Source organism: Lissotriton helveticus, chromosome 6, assembly GCF_964261635.1.
Source record: "Lissotriton helveticus chromosome 6, aLisHel1.1, whole genome shotgun sequence".
Lineage (NCBI taxonomy): Eukaryota > Metazoa > Chordata > Amphibia > Caudata > Salamandridae > Lissotriton > Lissotriton helveticus.
In genome coordinates, this window is record NC_136067.1 from 539,670,156 (window position 1) to 539,689,124 (window position 18,969).

The window sequence follows — 18,969 nt, forward strand, 5'->3', positions numbered from 1 at the left end:
GCACTTTTCAATTTCTGCCAGTGGTCTTCGTCCCATTCTCTTTTAGCCCTAGCAATGCAGTTTTTATAGTGCTTCCTGGCAGATTGAGTCTCACTCAAATTATTACTTTTGATTGCAGCTCCTAATTTAAATCTTGCTACCCTACAATCTTGATTGTACCACTTTGCTGATTTATACGGGCGGTCCCTAATATTATGTACGGGTTTTAAGAAGAAACTTTTAACTTCGTTAAAAAGAGTCGTATGTGCTTTATTAATCTCTTCATGTCCCTGTAAAGACCCAGCAATACTCTCCAGTACCAAAATGGCCTTGTCTGCCGCTGCTCCTATCTTTTCCAGGACCTGCCGATCTGTCTTGACACCAGACCACCTCAACCGACGCATATTATTAGATGGAATGATCGTCTGTAGCACCGGTTGGACACAAGGGGTTTGAGCAAATTCGTTAGATGTCCACCAATTATGAGAGACACATAACGGATCGTGGTCGCTTTCTGGCCTAGCTGTTACTACCATATCACTAAGAGATGACCATAAGGATATACTACAAATAACATAGTCGATGCGACTTTTACTTCGCCCGTTATTAAAAGTCACGGCGGGATCACGATCTGATTTGGTCCGACCATTCAAGGCTCGTAGCCCGTGCTCCAGACACATAGCGTTTAGGCCTAGGATATCAGCCGTCCACCGAGTTATCGGTGGGGAATCTAATGCGGGGATGTTCCAGAGCTTGTCTTCCTCAGCTCCAAGAGGAGAATCACCAGTGATTAGAGGTTCGAAAGTACGATTTAAATCGCCTGCAATTAGAATGTTTTTCCCTGCAGATTGTGTCTCAAGAAAATTAAAAAGACTCAGGAGAACCTCAGATTTACCTTTACTACCACCTCTGACATAGATATTATAAATATCTATGGAGATGGATTGATCACTAGTCAATCTGATGAGCTGGATATCTTTTTGGTCAAGCTCCACACATTTTACAGTAAATTTTAAAGACTGCCTGATCCATATGATAAGGCCCCCCATCGGCCGCCCTTTAGGGCCCTTAATAGCAGGAACATGAAAATTTACATACCCCAAAGCAAAAATAGGATCACACGCCCAGGTCTCTTGGAAAATGCAAAGGTCATAATTATTAATAAATTCAAACCAATCAGCGCAATCCATCTTAGAGCAAAGCCCAGCCACATTCCAGGACAAGAGATTCCCAGAACTAGATGTCATAGGAGAGCAGGGATCAATAATAGTCTTGTGTGCCGTCCGACCCCCAATAACCTCCTTTAGGTTTTTAACATTCAGTGGCCCTGGTGAATCATAGGACGAAGACCCCAGAGTACAATCTGCAGTTAAATTGTTGACTGTATCAAAAATGCTTTTGTCACAGAGGGGCAAGGGGATAGAGTTGCAAATAGATAGTTGTCAATCACAGTCATTTAAGTTAGACAATGCAGAAAAGCGATTTTCCAACCCCAAACCCCAGTCCACTGAAGCGACATCCTTCCTCCCCCTCTTGGTCACAATGTTCCATTTGGTTCTCAAAAAACTTGAGTTTGGGCCACTTCCCTTTCTTGGATAGAAGAAGTCCAAAGTCAATGGAACTATTGAGGTTGATCTCCGTTGTGGTGGTAGGATGTTAGGCAAGATGTTAGGCAAAACCCCAGGGTCAGAAAAATGTAGAACAACACACTCCCCTTTAAACTTTTTCTCCCTAACCCCAATCCACTGGACCCTTCTTGCATTGACGAGCTCTTCAGAGAGTTGCTGTTTTCCCCATGGAGTGATTACCATGTTGTTGGTCAACCATGATAGAGATTTATTTATTAAAGAAGATGTAGTTTCAGACTCACCTTGAACCAAGGGAGGAACATTAGCAAGAACAAGTACCAATGGGGAAGCTTCAACCACAAGCTCGAAAGTCCCTTTTTCAGTAAATGTAGATGGGTCTTCAACAGCAGAAGCAGGGGTTGGGGCAATAAGAGAGACACCAGGGAAAATATTATTAGTTGCCATTTGGGGGTTTGGTGCAGGGGTAGGGGTAGGGGTAAGTCCACTGTTAGCTGCAGGTACAAGTTTACTTAGAGATTCCTCTATCTTGGCGGAGACATCTTCTGGGAGTTTACCTAAGTCACCCAAAGTTTTTTCCAATAGCCCTTCCAGACGATTAACCTCAGAGGTTAGCTTATCTATTTTGCTGACCAGGGGTTTAACCACACCTTTGATTTTAGTATCCATCATAGCCAGTAGTTTATTAAATTGGGCATTTGAAAATGTGACATAAGCCTCATTAGCGAGATTGAACTCCTCATCCTCTGATTGTTTCCTCGGGAGGTTTACAACTCTGTTCTTGGCTGACCTTAAACACTCCCGTTTCCCCAGAACGGGTGATGGAGGAGAGATGGAGGGATCATGACTAGTAGTTATCTCTGTCAATACTTCGTTTACGCTAAGGTCTTCAGGTCCAGCAACAATACCACTAGGCTGTATGAATGTATTATCCGGAAGTGAGTCAGGTATTGCACAGTTTATGCTGTTATTAATCTGGTGACCATAAGGATCATCTGACTCAATATCAATTAAGAGAGATTGGGTGGATGAGTCTATTCCCAAAGAAGCTCTCCTGCCAATGTTAATTTTCTCTACAACTTGTACCAAGTAGTTCTCAATAGAATTGCTAGGAGTGAGTAACTTTTTAGGAGGCATGATACTCTTTACACACAGCCAATGGTAAAGACTTACGATGGAATATGTCGAGATGATGATGTGCACAAAAACGTCGAAATAAGGACAACAAACCAAGGGACCAGGCCCAACCCAACCCTGGCCAACCTCGGACGGCCTCAGACGGCCCGCCCTTTGTCCGGGCTTCGTCCGGGCGTCCCGCGAAGCGGGTGTCAGCGGCGCTTTTGTGCGCCTCCTGGCGCCCTCGCGTCGCTGGAAAGCGCGCCGCCGCGTAGGCTGCCGGGAATTGAAGTCCCGGAGCGGCGGCGCGTGTAGGCTGTTAGCTGGTGACTCTCGGCGGTGGCGGCTTGACTCCGTGTGCCCCCGCAGCCCCAAAGAAATGCTCCTGGCTTGTAGCGGCGTCAGCAGGTAAGTGTGCAAAGTCTCCCCCACTCCGCCGGTGTCAGCGGCGCTTTTGTGCGCCTCCTGGCGCCCTCGCGTCGCTGGAAAGCGCGCCGCCGCGTAGGCTGCCGGGAATTGAAGTCCCGGAGCGGCGGCGCGTGTAGGCTGTTAGCTGGTGACTCTCGGCGGTGGCGGCTTGACTCTGTGTGCCCCCGCAGCCCCAAAGAAATGCTCCTGGCTTGTAGCGGCGTCAGCAGGTAAGTGTGCAAAGTCTCATTTATAGCATATACAAAGCTTTCTTACAGTAGCACAAGCCAGCTTTAACACTGATGGACTTAGCTTGTCCTTTTTGAATCCTGGATTTAGCACTGTTAAAGGTTGTGATGGTTATACCTGCATGTATATTTTTTTGTATATGCTTTAAATCTTTCAATGAAAAAGATTTAATACTAAGAAGTCTTTTCGAGTCACAGGACCTAGTTGACCACCTATTAGTGGTTATGTGCATGGACATCGGCTCCATTGTTAAATTTTCTTTTTTCTGCGCCGTCTGGTTCTGAAATGCCAAAGTGAGGTCTGGTTCATTGCTGTGTGGTGTTCTTGCTGGGCCTTAGGATCTGGTCCTCGTTGGTTGTGGAAACAATCAAGTTTTTTAATCGATCTCCCATTTTATGTAATCTACGATTCCATCTAAGTAGAGGACCTCCTGGAACACCATCACTGAGGTCGAGAATGTCTCAGTGATGGAATGGTTTCCATTTCAGTTCTGCATTACTTACCACGCTAAGTATCCAAGAACCGGCCTCCAGGAAGTCTGCAGTCTGTGTTTGTCTCCCAAAATACCATGAAGACTCCTGCTTGGCTTGTCCCGCGTTCCGGAGTAAAAAGATCCTTCAGAATTGAAGAGCTTGCAGCATCCCTTTGCCCTCCATGGTGCACAGAATGGAAGTGGAAGACACCCGGACGTCTTCAGAGAGAGAGAGGAGTCTGATGTTGAATATTACAGCTTTCGAAATCTCGCTAGAAAGTGTATACTCCGAGGTGGACGTTGAAGCAGGAGAGCCTCCACTAGCCCAGCATCCAGGGAAGACCACAGTGAGTATCAGCACCTCCCCTACTCACCAAAGAGATGCACCAACCGCAACATCCCTGGCAACTTCTGAGGCCTCCAGTGCACCACTTTCTTCCAGCCATGGCTGACACTGCTATTCCAAACTGCACACAACTTCCATATCACACTGTGTGCCGAAATCCTCCTTGAAGCCTCGACCTTTGACCGCCGCTTCTGTACTGGATCTGAAGATATAGACTCAGCCACCTTCGAAATCGAAACGTGTGGCCTGAAGCGTTTGGAGCCCGGAAAACTCACCCGAAGCATCCAGAGTCAAACCAACCAGACCAGAAGTATTCGGATGTGAGAGACACCAAGCCGAAACATCCAGAGTTGAGAGCAACACCATATGGACGTCTTACCTCTTTGGTTCAATCCAGGCCACCTTCTGCAGCTTCATTCTCCGTGGCTTCTAAGGATTTCAAACAAACCATCCTTAAGTGGCTGTAAGAACAACTATGTGCCAAGCAGCAATCGATCCATTTCCAGCTGGGCGGTGGTCGGATCCTGGCAAAGCCTCCACGGGTACTGAAAGACACTAGCGCAAAAAGAGACAAAAGTTGGTGGCAGAGGGCAAGATCATATCCAACACCAAAATCTGCTGCATAGCTGCTCGTGGCATAAGCACAGTGGCTGTGTGTCTCTGGCTTTAACCCAGAGGTACAACACCTGCTTCTAAATGTACCCCTGGATGGCCAGCATCATATCTCCGGCCCTCAGGTTGACTAGATGCTAGAGGATATGAATAAAGATACTGATACGGCTAAAGCCATGGGCGCCCTACAAACACTTATTCCTTGTGACTCCTTTTGTCGCTCACAATATTGTGGTGCAGCCAAACCCCCACCCCAGAAACCTCTTCCACCTTTTCAAGGCCCCCACAATAGTCACATTGATGGGGCTACTATAGGGGTAGATACAGAGGTAACAGTGGCACAGGCAGAAGCAAGGTTACGGCTCCCAAAGCGGCTTACTCTCTCTTCTCCTTCTGCCCGATCACAGAACACCTGATGGGAAGGGTTGGACAGAAATCTCCCCAGATTGATGGGTCTTAGACATTGTAAAGGTCGGTTACTTTCTAGAACTCCTTCATACACCACCAAACATCCCCAAACTCCCCCCCAACACAAACTGTCCCTGTAACATTTGCACCTCCTTCAGGAAGATGAACAGGCCCTTTTTGCCGAAGGAGCCAAACAACTGATTCTGCCACAACACAGCGGAAAGGGGGTGTATTCCCTGGATTTCTTTATACCTAAAAAGACAACTCTCTCAGTTCCCATCCTCGATTTTAGACCTCTCAACAAATACATTCTGTCTGTGGGACCACTTTCATACAGTTACTCTGAAGAACGCCTATTCTCACAACCCATCTTTCCAGCACATTGAAAATTCCTGCGGTATATGATGAGTGGACAGCATTACCAGTTCAAAGTGCTTCCATTTGTGGTTACCACAGACTCAAAGGTCTTCAACAAATGTCTGGCTGTAGTGGCTGCTCATCTCAGGACAAGCGACATCCATGTGTTTCCTTACCTGGACGACTAGCTTATCAAACAACTTGTTGCAGGGACGGCCCTTCTTAGACCCGTTTCTGCAGGAGACAATCACCACGGACGCTTATCGTCTGGGGCGCGCATCTCAATCACCTTATCTTTCAGGGGAAGTGTACATCTGTACTACAATTCCTCCACAGCAATGACCTTGAGTTACTGACTATCCAGTTCGCTCTGCGGGCCTTCCATCCTCTCATACAGGACAAAACAGTCTTGGTCCGAGCAGACAATACAACAGCCATGTTTTACCTATAGAAATACAGGTGCACACACTCACTACAGGTGTCCACTGTAGCCCAGAGCATCTGGTGGTGGGCGATACATCACCAAGTCAATCTGCTCATACACCACGTTCTGGGGTGGACAATGATCTGGCAGACCTGCTCAGCAGGATGCATCAACAAGTCCACTAATGGGAAGTCCACCCTTAAGTCATAATTCTGTACTTCCAGCGTTAGAGGTTTCCACAACTATACTTGTTTCCACCGCTGAAATGTCCAAACTTCGGCGCCAGGCTACCACACCCATAGTCCATGGGTAATACACTATGGATGAATTGGTCAAGGATATTTGCCTTTATTTTTCTGCCTCTCCCATTCCTACCGTTCGTGGTTCCTCACTCTCATCCTAGTGGCACCAACCTGGGAATGTCAACCATGGTGCACCGCCCTGCTCAAACTTTCTCTAGTGCCTCATGAGAAGCTTCCCAACAGACCAGACCTTGTAACGCAACACTGTGTCACTCTGACACCCCAAACCTCAGCAGATCAACCTTGCTATATAGACCTGAGGTCCTAGAGTATGGTTACCTTAACTTACCAGAAGAGTGCCCGCTACGAAAGCCTGCTATTCAGCCAAATGGAAATGCTTTGTACACTACTGTCTCCCAAAAAATGTCAAACCTCTCACATTATTACCTCCTTCACCTACAAACTTCATGCCTACACCTCCATTTATTACATAGATTACATTTGGCTGCTGTAGCTGTTTACTTATAGAACAGACAACATGCCTCATTGGTCATAATGCCAGTCATTTAGGCTTTTATGGAAGGCATCAAACGAATATCCCACCCAGACACCACCTGCTCCTGTGTGGAATCTTAATGTGGTTCGTACAAGACTCATAAGCCCTCCTTTTGAACCACTACACTCTTGCTCATTGCAATTCCTTTCCTGGAAGTTGCCATTCCTTGTAGCCATTACTTCCCTTCAGTGAGTTAGAGAGATGCACACCCTTACCTTGGAGGTACCTTTCTTCCAGGTTCATCATAATGAGGTGTACGTTTTTTTTTAGAACCAATCCAAAATCTATCCTTAAAGTAGTCTCCAGTTTTCACTTTATCAGACAGTAGAACTCCCAGTTTTCTTTCCACACCCAGAGACTGTAGTGGAACATGTGCTGCATATTTTAGATGTTAAGAGACCACTAATATATTACATTGATAGGACAAAACCCTTCTGTAAGACACAACAGCTATTTGTGTCACACTTCAAGCCACACAAGGGATGTGCCATTTCCTAGGCACGTGTTGCACGTTGGCTGGCTGAGTGCATACAGATTTGTTATTCCAAAGCTAAAAGAACTCTGTCAGTCCCCCCAAATCTCATTCCACCAGAAAGAAAGTGGCATCTATGGCTTTTTGGGTAATGTATCACCAGCTGACTTCTGTAAAGCAGTTGCCTGGTCCACCCCTCATGCCTTTACCAAACACTACTGTGTGGATGTCCTGGCCAGACAGGGAGCAAAGGTTGGCCAGTCTCCTGCAACATCTTCAGGCTAAGACACTGCTTTACAGTCTGTGCACAGCATGTGTACCTACAGCTACACATGCCACGAACATCTGTTTATTGCATGTAGTGCTGTGCATTCACATGTGCCCACCCTTCTCTCCGGTCGCCCATCATTGTTGCAGATATATTCCTTCTCTTTGTTATGTTTAATACTTTGCCTTGCATGGTCATCTTTACAATGTCTTTACTCTCCATCTATAATTTCGCCCTCCGTGCTTGGAAAAAATAATCTAGCAATAGAGCTGATGCCCATGTGCATACTACTAATAGGTGGAGTCACTAGGTCCTGTTTTTCTCAAAGACTTCTTTTCAGAAAACAGTTGTACACATCTGAGCCCAAAGCTAGATGGCAGAAGAATGCACAGCATGTGAATCATCTACAGCTACACATCCACGAACAGATGCTTACAGGATAATTAACATGTTCCTTTAATACAGCACAATACATATTGCTCATTAATATCAATGTCAAATCATTGCTTTGCTTTATAAAAAAGAACCACCAATTCGCCTGCTTGCAACATATTGTATCATGGAGATGTTTTCAACTTCATTGTGCCTTTTCAGTCCCTTCAGGATTCATCATCCAGAGTGAAGGAAAGGGAAATATGCCCCTGAAGGAAACAAATTGAACATGCTTGCATTTCTGCTTGGAGACAAATAGGTTTATGCTAGGATGAGGCGAGAATAGACAAATTGTTGACCTCTCACTAATGAAGGGTGTGGTGTAAGCCAGCTGATGAACTCTGTCTTGATGTTGTAATACCCTAAAAGATTTACAGGTGATAGCCACGTCTCATATTTAGTGATGAGATCAGAAGAGAATTACTATTTTTGTCACTAAGCAGTCAGATGATTTTGCAAAAGAAAAATAAATGATCTTGTTTTCTACAAATGCTGTTTTTGCTGTTGTGTTGTACCTATACATTTTCTCATATGAGACATAGTATACCACTGTTTCCTTTGAACACTATATTGTGCAAAGACGTTTTTTCTGTTCAATGTATTACTTTTTTTTTTGTTACATGCAGGGCTGGAATCACGTCGACCAAACCTTCTGTTGGCATTGATAATTCGCCAAAGATTGAAAAGGTTACACAACACAAGTCTTGATGAGGAAACCCTTGGAAATACACCAGATGTTACCCCGGAAAAAATAAATAAAACTGAAGTCAGTAATGAAGAGGCAGATGTGGAAGATGAGGATGAAAATGAATTCTTTAATTCCTTCACAGCGGTGTTGCACAAAAGCAGGAATAAGTCCCAAGATGTGGAGGAGGAGGAGGATGATGATGATGAAGAAGAAGAGGAGCCTCAATCTGCTATGGAGTCTGTACCAATAACAAGCAAATCTGAGCCACCTAAGCCTCTTCGCTTTCTTCCAGGTGTTTTAGTTGGATGGGAAAGTCAGTCTTCTACACTAGATTTAGTCAACAAACCACTGCCTGTAGATGACATCCTTCAGAGTCTTTTTGATGATAATGAACACATATTCGATGACAATGAGACTACACCGGATGAGAACTCAAAATTAAATGAAGTGAAAATGGCAGGCAAAGTAACAAATGATTGTGTTCCTGACACCAGAACTACACTTGAAGAATCAAAAAATGTAACAAAATCAGTGAAATCTCCTGTGGTGAGTAGCCTTTATGCGATGAGGACCTTGAAAGGTGTAAGCCTTAAAGGAAAACCTGCAGATGTTTCCACAGAAGCTTTTCTAGACAACCTTTCTGCTGCTCCATTTCAAAAAGAAGGAGCTAAAGAAAGAGATGCACATTGTCAGCTGGAAGACCAAAATGACGAATCTGACAGGACTGCAGATTCTGGCTTGTCTGCTTCCACATCTGATAATAGCAATGTGAATAATAATGACAACTTAACAGAAAATCCTGCTGATTCTAGTAGATCTACAAAGTTTGTTTATATTAAACGTGACCCAAGGCAAGCAGCTGGACGAAAACATGTTATTTCTTCGGAAGTCAAGTTGAATGACAGTGGCAGAAAAGAGGAAAGTCAAGACAGGATTGTCCAGGAAAACATTAAAACTTCGGGTAATGGGCCATCAGGCAGAGAAGGCAAGCAGTCTTCCCAAGAAAGGGACCCACCATATGCAGATCATTTAAAGTCTGGAATGAGTCATCCTGTGTCTGAAGACAGAGGAACTGGTCATTTAAACTTTTTACAGAAAGAGAGATCTAAACATTTGCAGGGAGACCCATTAGTGCAAAAAATTGAATCTTTACAACCATACGCAAGAGGGCCGGCAGGTGCTGCAGCTCATTTGGAAGCACAGAATTCCAAACAAAGTGAACCAAGCTCCACATCACGGGACATCTGCTCACCAGTTAGGCATCCAAAGTCCATCTTACAGAGTCCAAAATCATGTCCTTCCTTATTACAGATTCCGTCACCTCAAAATTTCTCCCCTATATATGGATTCCCTCAACATATGCCCCCTCCATTGATTCCTCCTCATGGTTATGGCTTCCCCAGGGGACCATCTTTAAGGTTTGGATCAGTAGATTCTGGCTTGCAAAATCCCATGGTACCTTGGCCTACGAGAGTTCAACTACCAGGTCATCCCTCTCATTACTTTGGTCCACTTAAACAAGGGATCCCTCTTGCCCTAGGTCCGCCTAGATTTCCAGGACCACAGCCGTTATTTCCCAGAGATGAACACCTACCTGGTAGACGCCACAGTGACCCTTGGGACAGACATGATTCAGTCTCGGACCGAAGTTTTAGCCGTGACAGTGATGTTCATCATAGGCAAAGATTTTATAGTGAGTCCCATTACCAAAGGAGAAGCAGGCTTCATGCAAACGATTTACACGATGAAAAGGACAGTGATTATGGCTTTGAAAGGAACAGACACAGAGAAAGGGACAGAAACCATGAAAAAGAGAGAGATCGAAGCAGGGATGAAACTCCTAGAGATAAAGACAGGTCTCGAGTTTCACGTAGTGATCGAAGCACTGACGGAAAAACCCATAAGGAAAGCAAAAATTCAGACAAACATGATGATAAATCTAAACATGAACATACTCACGAAAACGATAAAGAACAAGAAAACAGAGACAGAAGCAGAGAAATAGATAAATACAGAGAAAGACACCATAAGGATAAGGACCACTATGACAGAGTAAAACAAAAAAGGTGAAAGATGTAAGCTGGCTTTTAAAGTTCTAATTTAATAAACTCTACAAAGATATCCACCAGATTTAAATTAAAAAAAAGCCTGCTGGCCTTGTGCCATATTTTTTTATTCATTGTTGGTGTTTGGCAGAAACAAATCCTTGTTTTTGGTACAAACCAGTCATCGATCTTCATAAACATTATAACAACTATCCATAAAATAGAGGTGTAATATTTTAAATAAATAAACTTATATGTGGCTGTCCAATAACATATTACACGCTATTTGTTATTATGCAATAAATGCTTTTAAATTGTTTTAATTGACAAGATTGATTTTGTTAAGTAAACTGCTTGCTTTTGTCTGTTCAAATACAGTCTAACTATATGACACAGAATTTACAGCCTTTTTTTTGTAAAATGTACAGTTTTTATAAGATTGATTGAATCCACCAATTGTCATTTCAAACAGTCACTGTGTGCTGCAAAAAGAATCTCATTTAAGTTATTAGGAATGTCCAGTGCATCTAAATTGTGAGGCTATGAGACCACCAAGACAGTTTTCTAATTGTGTTTAAATACTGTCATTTATTATAAAACATGTACATATTTTATCCCTTTCAAGCTTTGATTGTTTTAAAAAAAAAATATTTAATGGTCCCAAGTTCTTTGCCCTGAATGCGGCTTGTATATATCCGTATGTTTTGCAATCCTTAGTACTGTAAAATGTAAATATTTTAGGAGATATTTTGATTTTTTTTTAAAGATAAATCTTTTATTGAATTATTTCTGGTTTATAAGCTCAGCCTTGGCAAACTTGGCCCAGTATAAGAGTGAATAAAGTACCTTCTCTGCAATCTTTCATTTTGACACCTCTGTATAAACTCACCACTACCTCTTTCTCTATGCCCCACTGCCCAGGCTCAAAAGTCACACCTCTACTTGTTCTGCTACCATTTGTGATTCTGATAGAGGTTTTGCATCTTACTCAATAATGTATTATGTATCTTTTTCAACATAATTCTAAAAAATGCTTGAATTCAAAATGTTTGTCATTGGAACAGCCTCTATTACTGCACTTTTTGTACAGTGTTTTTTTTCTTACATGAACAAATTCTGTGATTCTATAAAACATTGTGCTATTTGTGTACAGAATTCTGGCAGCCTTTTAATAAAGACAGACATTATTTTATAGAGCATTATGCTTTGATGTGAGGGGTGAATTTGTCCAACTAAAAGAACTTCAATCCATAATATCATCCTTTATGAAACTGGAGCTTTCTAATGTATATGAATAAAGTTTTATTCAAGAACATAAAACTGTGAGCGAATTATTGTTGAGGAAACAGATTGCCTTTTTTTGTTATTGGTTGTTCATTTTTTATTATTGGGGGCTTTCTCTTTTTCATAGAAAACATCACCTTTTCAAGGGACTTTCTCCTGATGACAAGATCTCTGACATATTGTTTCGTAGCATTCTAAATCCATTTCCTGCACTTTCTTGGACAGTTTTTAAAATTTGTACCACATGACCGGATCAGAACAGTCTTTTCATATTGGTAGAACATGACGTTTCAACAGAAAGCAAAGCATTCAATTGTGATTGTGATTTTCCTTGGAGTATTACAGAGTGATCTATTTAACAGTCTGGTGTGCATTACCGAGAAGAGAGGCACACTCCATTATCGTGAATGTTTTTTGATTGCAACTGTAAACATTTTAAACAGTTTCATGTTTTTTCTCACTGTCATTCATTTTGTATGGATTGTTGATTCAAATATTAAAAATAGCAAGAAGTGACAGTAATATGAACACAAATGCAGTCAGATTGATCAATATCCGTATATTTTGTTAACATAAGTTATACTTTCATAAAATGGGTTATCTGATACACTTTCGTTTTTTATTGGAACATATTGGAACATCTGTATCTAGTAAAAAAAATACATCTGTTTAAAAAATACGAATCTTGTGATAGGACCAAAAACAATGATTTAGATGTTTTAAAACTCTGCGGGGCAAGAGTATGTTTTGAGATTTCTCTGTTTTTTTTATTGCTTTTCATTCATGTCCACAGCTTGTATCACCACACTTAAATATGGAATGATGGGTATATCTACTTTTTCGGAGAAAAGGCGTCATGCAAAACCTGCCAAATACTTAAAAGAGGTGACCATTGTTGCACCAAGTTGTCCTATGAGAAAACAAACTACATTTCCTTTGACCGAATCATCCCCAAAATCCCAAAACTGTACATTGTTTCAATGGTGCCCGCGCAAAGGCACTTGGAAACCTTCATGCAGCTCTAAGGTCTAAGCCGAGAGACATTCTTCTAGTTAGGACATTACGCCATTCTAATAAAGAGGCTAGGGAAGCCAGGCTGAGAGCCTTGAAGGAGGAGGCCTGGAATTTCTTACAAAAGGTAGTGGTGTTAAAGAATAGTAGGGACTTCTGGAGGGTCATCAATGCCCCATTTTTTAAAGCTGATATAGATATTAACCTTGAAGTATATGTGAGTAAGGAGGCATGGGTAGCTTATTCCGAAAACATTTTTGTTGGAGGCAGGAAACTCCTAATCATCCTACAATCTGCCGACTCTGACTGTGGATAGATTGTCCTTCGATTTGGGAGAGGTGAGACCGGGATTGAAACAGTGCAGCAGAACCAAGTCCCCTTGTCCTGATGGGGTTCTCATCAATTTCTCTCTAGATAACCTGGAACTCTGGGCCACATTACTGATAACTGTCTTGAATGTTCTAGCCAAACGGGTATTATCCCCTCATGGCAAAAGACAGTTGTAATCCCTATTTATAAAAAGGTGAGATAGGGCTCTACCTAAAATCTAAAGGCCCATCTTGCTTCTTCATGGCACAGCAAAATTAATGGGTCGACTATTGCTGAATAGATCAGAGACATGGGCCCAAGAGAGGAACATCTTCATCTCGTCACATTACGGCTTTAAAAAGGAAAAGGGACAATCGATCAATGCCTTAACCTAAGTATACAGTGGCCAATACATTCCATTTGTAAGTGGCCTTAATGGATTTTTCAGCCGCTTTTGACTGTCATTCATTCAAAGCTATAGGAAATTATGGAAGCGATGGGTATAGAGCTGACAATTATAAGGTTTATACGGGCAATGTATTCGCAAGTCTGTGTCCGATTTGGAAGGGATGAGGAGTGCACAAGGCAGTTTGGCTTATTTTGGAGTGTCAGACAGGGTTGTGTACTTGCCCCATTCCTCTTTTCAATTTACACTAATGGTGTGGAAGCGGCGTTAGTCGGTTCTAAAGTGGATGTCCCCAAAATGAATTCAGGCTGTGTTCCGATACTCCTCTATGTAGACGACGCAGTCCTTATGGCGAGGACTGGTAACGCACTGCAGAGCCTTATAAGGCAGTATAGAAAAGCTTAATGAAGCGCCTGGGTCTCCAGGTCAATGAGCCAAAATCTTTTATTCTGGTGACAGGCCCGAGATTGAAGTAACCTCAAAATATGTTCATAGAAGGGAGACATCTGGAGGTAGCGGATACTTCCTCCTTTTTAGGGGTTTTGTTTGACAGCAAGAACACTTGGCAAAATATGGGGGGTCATTAGAGGACTTCAAATGGAAAGAGCGTCAGGGCTATTCACAGATTTGTTAAACAATAGGATCCACAGCACTGGAAGCAATAAAAAAGGTTTACGTGGCAAAATCTATTCCTGTACCTAAGTATGGGGCAAATGTTTGGGGGATGGCAGATGTGTCAATCTTGCAGGGAATAGAGGATGTTTTTTTAAAGAGACTGATGGCCGTTCCACAAACCTGCTGCAACTTTTAACTGCCATAACAAGCTGTGTGTACCTTATATTACTGATAACGTCCGTATAGTAGGAATTCTGTGTGCCATTAAGTACGGAGAAGAGATTCTGTAAATTTGATCAAGATAGTTCGAAAGACTGTTTAAAGCGCGATGCAGAAGGAAAGATCGCCTGTCTGCAATATGTTAAGAGCACCCTTCAGTCTGTTGGCCACCAAAATGTATATGAGAATCTGTCTAGCTATCTCAGTGTCTCAAGGGCTAAATTAAAGGGATTATTATTAGCAAAGTTGGGAAGTAACAGGTGGAAGCTAAACCATAACAAGGCAAGGGTTAGACTACATCAGTTAGCACCCAAATTAACAACTGACACTTCTTCTTGTTTAACCTTTGTCACAAATCGGCAACATGGATTTATTTTAGTTAGGTTCCGGTGAATTATATCCCACTTATGTTAGGATTTCCCTCCAAAATGTACTCTGTCAATGCCCTTCCTGCTTGTACATGTGATGGTCAATCGCACCACTCTAACCTGCATTTTTATTTTTCTGTAAACTGTGTTCTGAGGAAAGAAAAAGATTTATTTTCCCGCTTTTGCGTAGGCTGAAGTTTACACAGTGCCTCCCTACCCTTCATGTTTTACAGATACTGAACATTTACATGCTATTCCTTAACCTAATTTTTATGAACTGCTATGAATAGGAGGCGGCATCCTTAGCATGGATTGCAGGAAAGTTTAAGAGCGAGGGGGTAAAACGTATACATCTAAAGTGGAATATATTCAGATATAATCTGTTATTATGTCTACATTTTTTAAGCACATGAATTGTAAATTGTCATGGATTTTATTAGTGAAGAATTATATTTTTATACTGTGTATCTGGCTGTATGTTATGCTTTATATGCTATTTATGTCATAGTGAAATAAAGATTGTATAGATTGATTCAAATATTAAAAACAGCAAGAGTGACAGTAATATGATTAACACAAATGCAGTCAGTTTGATTAATATCCGTAAATTTTGTTAACATAAGTTATACTTTCATAAAGTGGGTTATCACTTTTGTTTTTTTATTGAAACACATAACATCTGGATCTGAAAGAAACACTTTAGTTAGATTCCTTACCTTCGAATAACCCCCAGGCGTCAGACTGGATCCGGAAAGTTTTCGTCAGCAGTACCCCTGCGCGTCGGTAAGCGTTGTCTGCGGCTCCGCGTCCGTCGTCTGCGTCGTATCCGCCGGGATGATGTCATCAGAGTACTTAGACGCCGCGCTCGCGCGCTGATGTCAGTTCTTCTTTTTTCCGCACCAGCAAGCGCAGATCCGGGAAGAGCGTACCCTTAGTCATTTTTTGACTAACTTTTGGACTTTTTTGGTCTATTCTTTTCGAGTCGACATAGACTCCTGGTGCCGGTAGGGATGCCTGGTTTCATGCCGTGTGACGCCTATCACCGTCTGATGTCGGTAACCGACCCCCACTGCCTGTGTCTCTACTGTCTTGGGGCCGACCACGACGACAAGTCGTGCCCCGACTGCCGGGCCTTGACATCGAAGGCTAGGCGGGAGCAGTTCCGCAAGCTACTCAAGCTCCGGCAGTCGGCTCCGTGCTGCTCAAGGTTCCGGTCGAGGAGGAAGTCGCAGCCATCACCACTCGTCGGGTTCAAAGTCCTCGCACTCAGGTTAATCGAGGCATAGTAAGAAGAAGTCAAAGCGACGTCATCGTTCTTCGACCCCTCGTCGGTCGTGCGACTCAGCCGAGGGTTCAGGTGGCGCCACCTCTGCGGCTTCGGCGGAGCCTGAGGTGTCACATACAGCCACACACCCTCCGGTCCCTGGGCTCAATGTGATTCCGGGGCAGATTCGAGACTTCCTCGTGCCCATGAGGACTCTCTTTACGCCGTCGGGCCCTGCCGGCGCGCCTTTGGGCCCTGCGGGTCCGACTGGGGGTCCTAGCCCTGTGTTGGCGGTGGCTTCGGCCCCGGGGCCCTGCTCGGTGCCGTCTCCAACGCTGACTGGTGAGCTATTCACCTATGCCCCGGCTCCATCATTTCTGCCTGTTTATTAGGACACGGATGAAGGGGAGGACTGGGAGGGGTCTGAGGACCCCCTGGCACAGCAGTGGCCATTAAGTAAGGACTGGGCAGATGAGCTAGGGGAGGCCAGTGGCCTTGACACTTCACCTAACACTGGCTTTCTCTCTCCTTCCGTGGCTACGGAGGAGGAGCTACTTATGCTGTGGTGCTGCGCAAGGCAGCCAAGGCTTTGGGCCTTGAGCTCCCTGCAGCGGCCATGAGGACTAACCTCCTCACCGAGGTGATTCAACCGCTAGTAAGCTCTTCGGAGCCTCTGCTGCAGTTCAATGAGGCCCTCACTGACGTTCTGATGGGCACTTGGTCCAAGCCTACCACAGTCCCTCCTGTGGATCGGAACGTGGCTCGGCGCCACCGCCTTCCTCCGGGCGACCCCTGCTTTCTGTCCACCCACACAACCCCTGAGAATCTGGTTATCCAGGCCTCTACATCCCATTCCGCCTTCCCGACCGCACCACCGGACCGGGAATCCAAAAGGATGGAATAGTTTGGCAAGAAACTGTTTTCCTCTCTTAGTTTGGGGTTGCGAAGCATTAATACTGCATGCTTTTGGACCGTTAGACCCACTCTGTGGGATACGGTGGCGGACGTGCTGCCCCAGTGTCTGGAGGAGGCCTGGGCACGGCTCGCCTAAGCTCTTGCTGAGGGGCGGGATGCAGCACCGTATTCCATCAGATGTGGACTTGACACCACAGACTCGCTGGGTAGAGCGATGGCAACGACGGTGGCGATTCGCCATCACGCCTGGCTGAGATCCACAAACTTCTCGGGGGATATCCAGAGCATTCTCATGGACATGCCTATTGATGGCCGTCGCCTCTTTGGCGACAAAGTGGATAGTGCGCTGGAGCGCTTTAAGGACTGCAAGGCTACTGCCAAGTCCTTGGGCCTGTCGGCCCAGCGCCAGCAAACTTCTGCTTTTCACTCCTTTCGTGGCCATGGAAAGGGCGCCCCCGCACGTTTGACCAGCCACAGGCCGCAGAACCAACCTCAACGCTGTCGCCGGCGTGCATTCCGCCGTGACGGAGCAGGGGGACAGAGCTCCGCAGCATCTGCCTCAAAGTCTTCCTAGTCCGAGCTTTCAGGCCCATTCCACGCCAGTGGGAGGCAGAGTTCGCCATCACCTGCTCCACTGGCGTACCATCACTTCGGACAGGTGGGTGCTGCAAATCATCTGAAGGGGCTACTCCCTCCCCTTCGAGGCGACCCCTCCAGCCATGCCACCGCAGTACCACCGCATGTCGGGGGATCACTTGTAACTTCTACGGGAGGAAGTTACGGCTCTCTTGGCCAAGGGGGCCATCGAGCGCGTTCCTGGCCCAGAAGTGGGACTGGGTTGTTACCCCCACTACTTTCTGGTTCCAAAGAAGGGCAAAGGGGGCCTACTCCCTATCTTGGGCCTCAGGAGCGTCAACGGCTTCCTCCGGAAGGAGAAGTCCAAGATACTGACGTTAGCTTAGGTTTTGCCTGCCCTGGACCCTGGATGGTAGCATTGGACCTGCAGGACGCTTATTTCCACATTCCCGTCCTGCGGGCCCACCGGCATTACCTGCGGTTCATGGTGCCCCATGAGCACTTTCAATTTACTGTGCTCCCCTTCGGCCTCACCAGTGCCCGTCGGGTGTTAACGAAAGTGATGGCGTGGTTGCAGCTCATCTGCGCAGATCAGGGGTTCCAGTCTTCCCCTATCTTGACGACTGGTTGTTAAAGGTAGGCTCGCCCCAAGCAGTCGTCTCCAACCTCCAGACTACAGCCGACCTCCTGCATTCGCTGGGGTTCTCCATCAACGTGCCGAAGTCACACCTGAGTCTCTCCCAAAAGCTCCTCTTCATCGGAGCAGTTCTGGACTCGGCACAGTTTCGGGTTTATCCTCCCGAACAGCAGGTTCGGGATATTCAGGCTCTGATTCCGATCTTTCAGCCTTTATCCCGAGTCTCAGTCAGGATGGTCCTACGGCTGCTGGGTCTGATGGCCTCCTGCATCCTGCTGGTACATCACGCCAGAAGTTGAATACGGGCTCTGCAGTGGTACCTGAGGTTCCAGTGGGCCCAACATCAGGGCAACCTGTCCGACCACGTCCTGATATCGGACGGCACTGAAAGACAGTTGCAGTGGTCGCTCACGGACCGCGATTGGGTCAGTGGCAGATCCCTCTCCCTACCCCAACCGGAGCACACAGTGGTGACGGATACGTCCCTCCTGGGATGGAGGGGCAATATTGGAGAGGCGGAGATCAGAGACCTCTGGTCTCCGGCGGAGTCCCGGCTCCATATCCACCTTCTGGAGCTGCGGGCAATCCGACTTGCACTGAAGGAATTCCTTCCCTCTGTCCGGGGAAGTGTAGTGCAGGTGTTAACGGACAACACCACCGTCCTGTGTTATTGCAACAAACAGGGCAGGGTGGGGTCGTGGACAT

At 45.1% G+C, this 18,969-nt stretch overlaps 1 protein-coding gene across 2 annotated transcripts in view; it reads left to right on the forward strand.

Moving 5' to 3' along the window:
• Nucleotides 1-11,980, forward strand: part of PHF3 (PHD finger protein 3) — a 716,139-nt gene extending 704,159 nt beyond the window's left edge. For both annotated transcript variants that reach the window (XM_078648001.1, XM_078648002.1), the window contains exon 16: nucleotides 8,554-11,980. In XM_078648001.1, coding sequence (XP_078504127.1) covers nucleotides 8,554-10,685 — 2,132 coding nt within the window. In that variant the 3' untranslated portion in view covers nucleotides 10,686-11,980. The remainder of the gene's footprint in view (nucleotides 1-8,553) is intronic.
• Nucleotides 11,981-18,969: the final 6,989 nt, after the last annotated feature.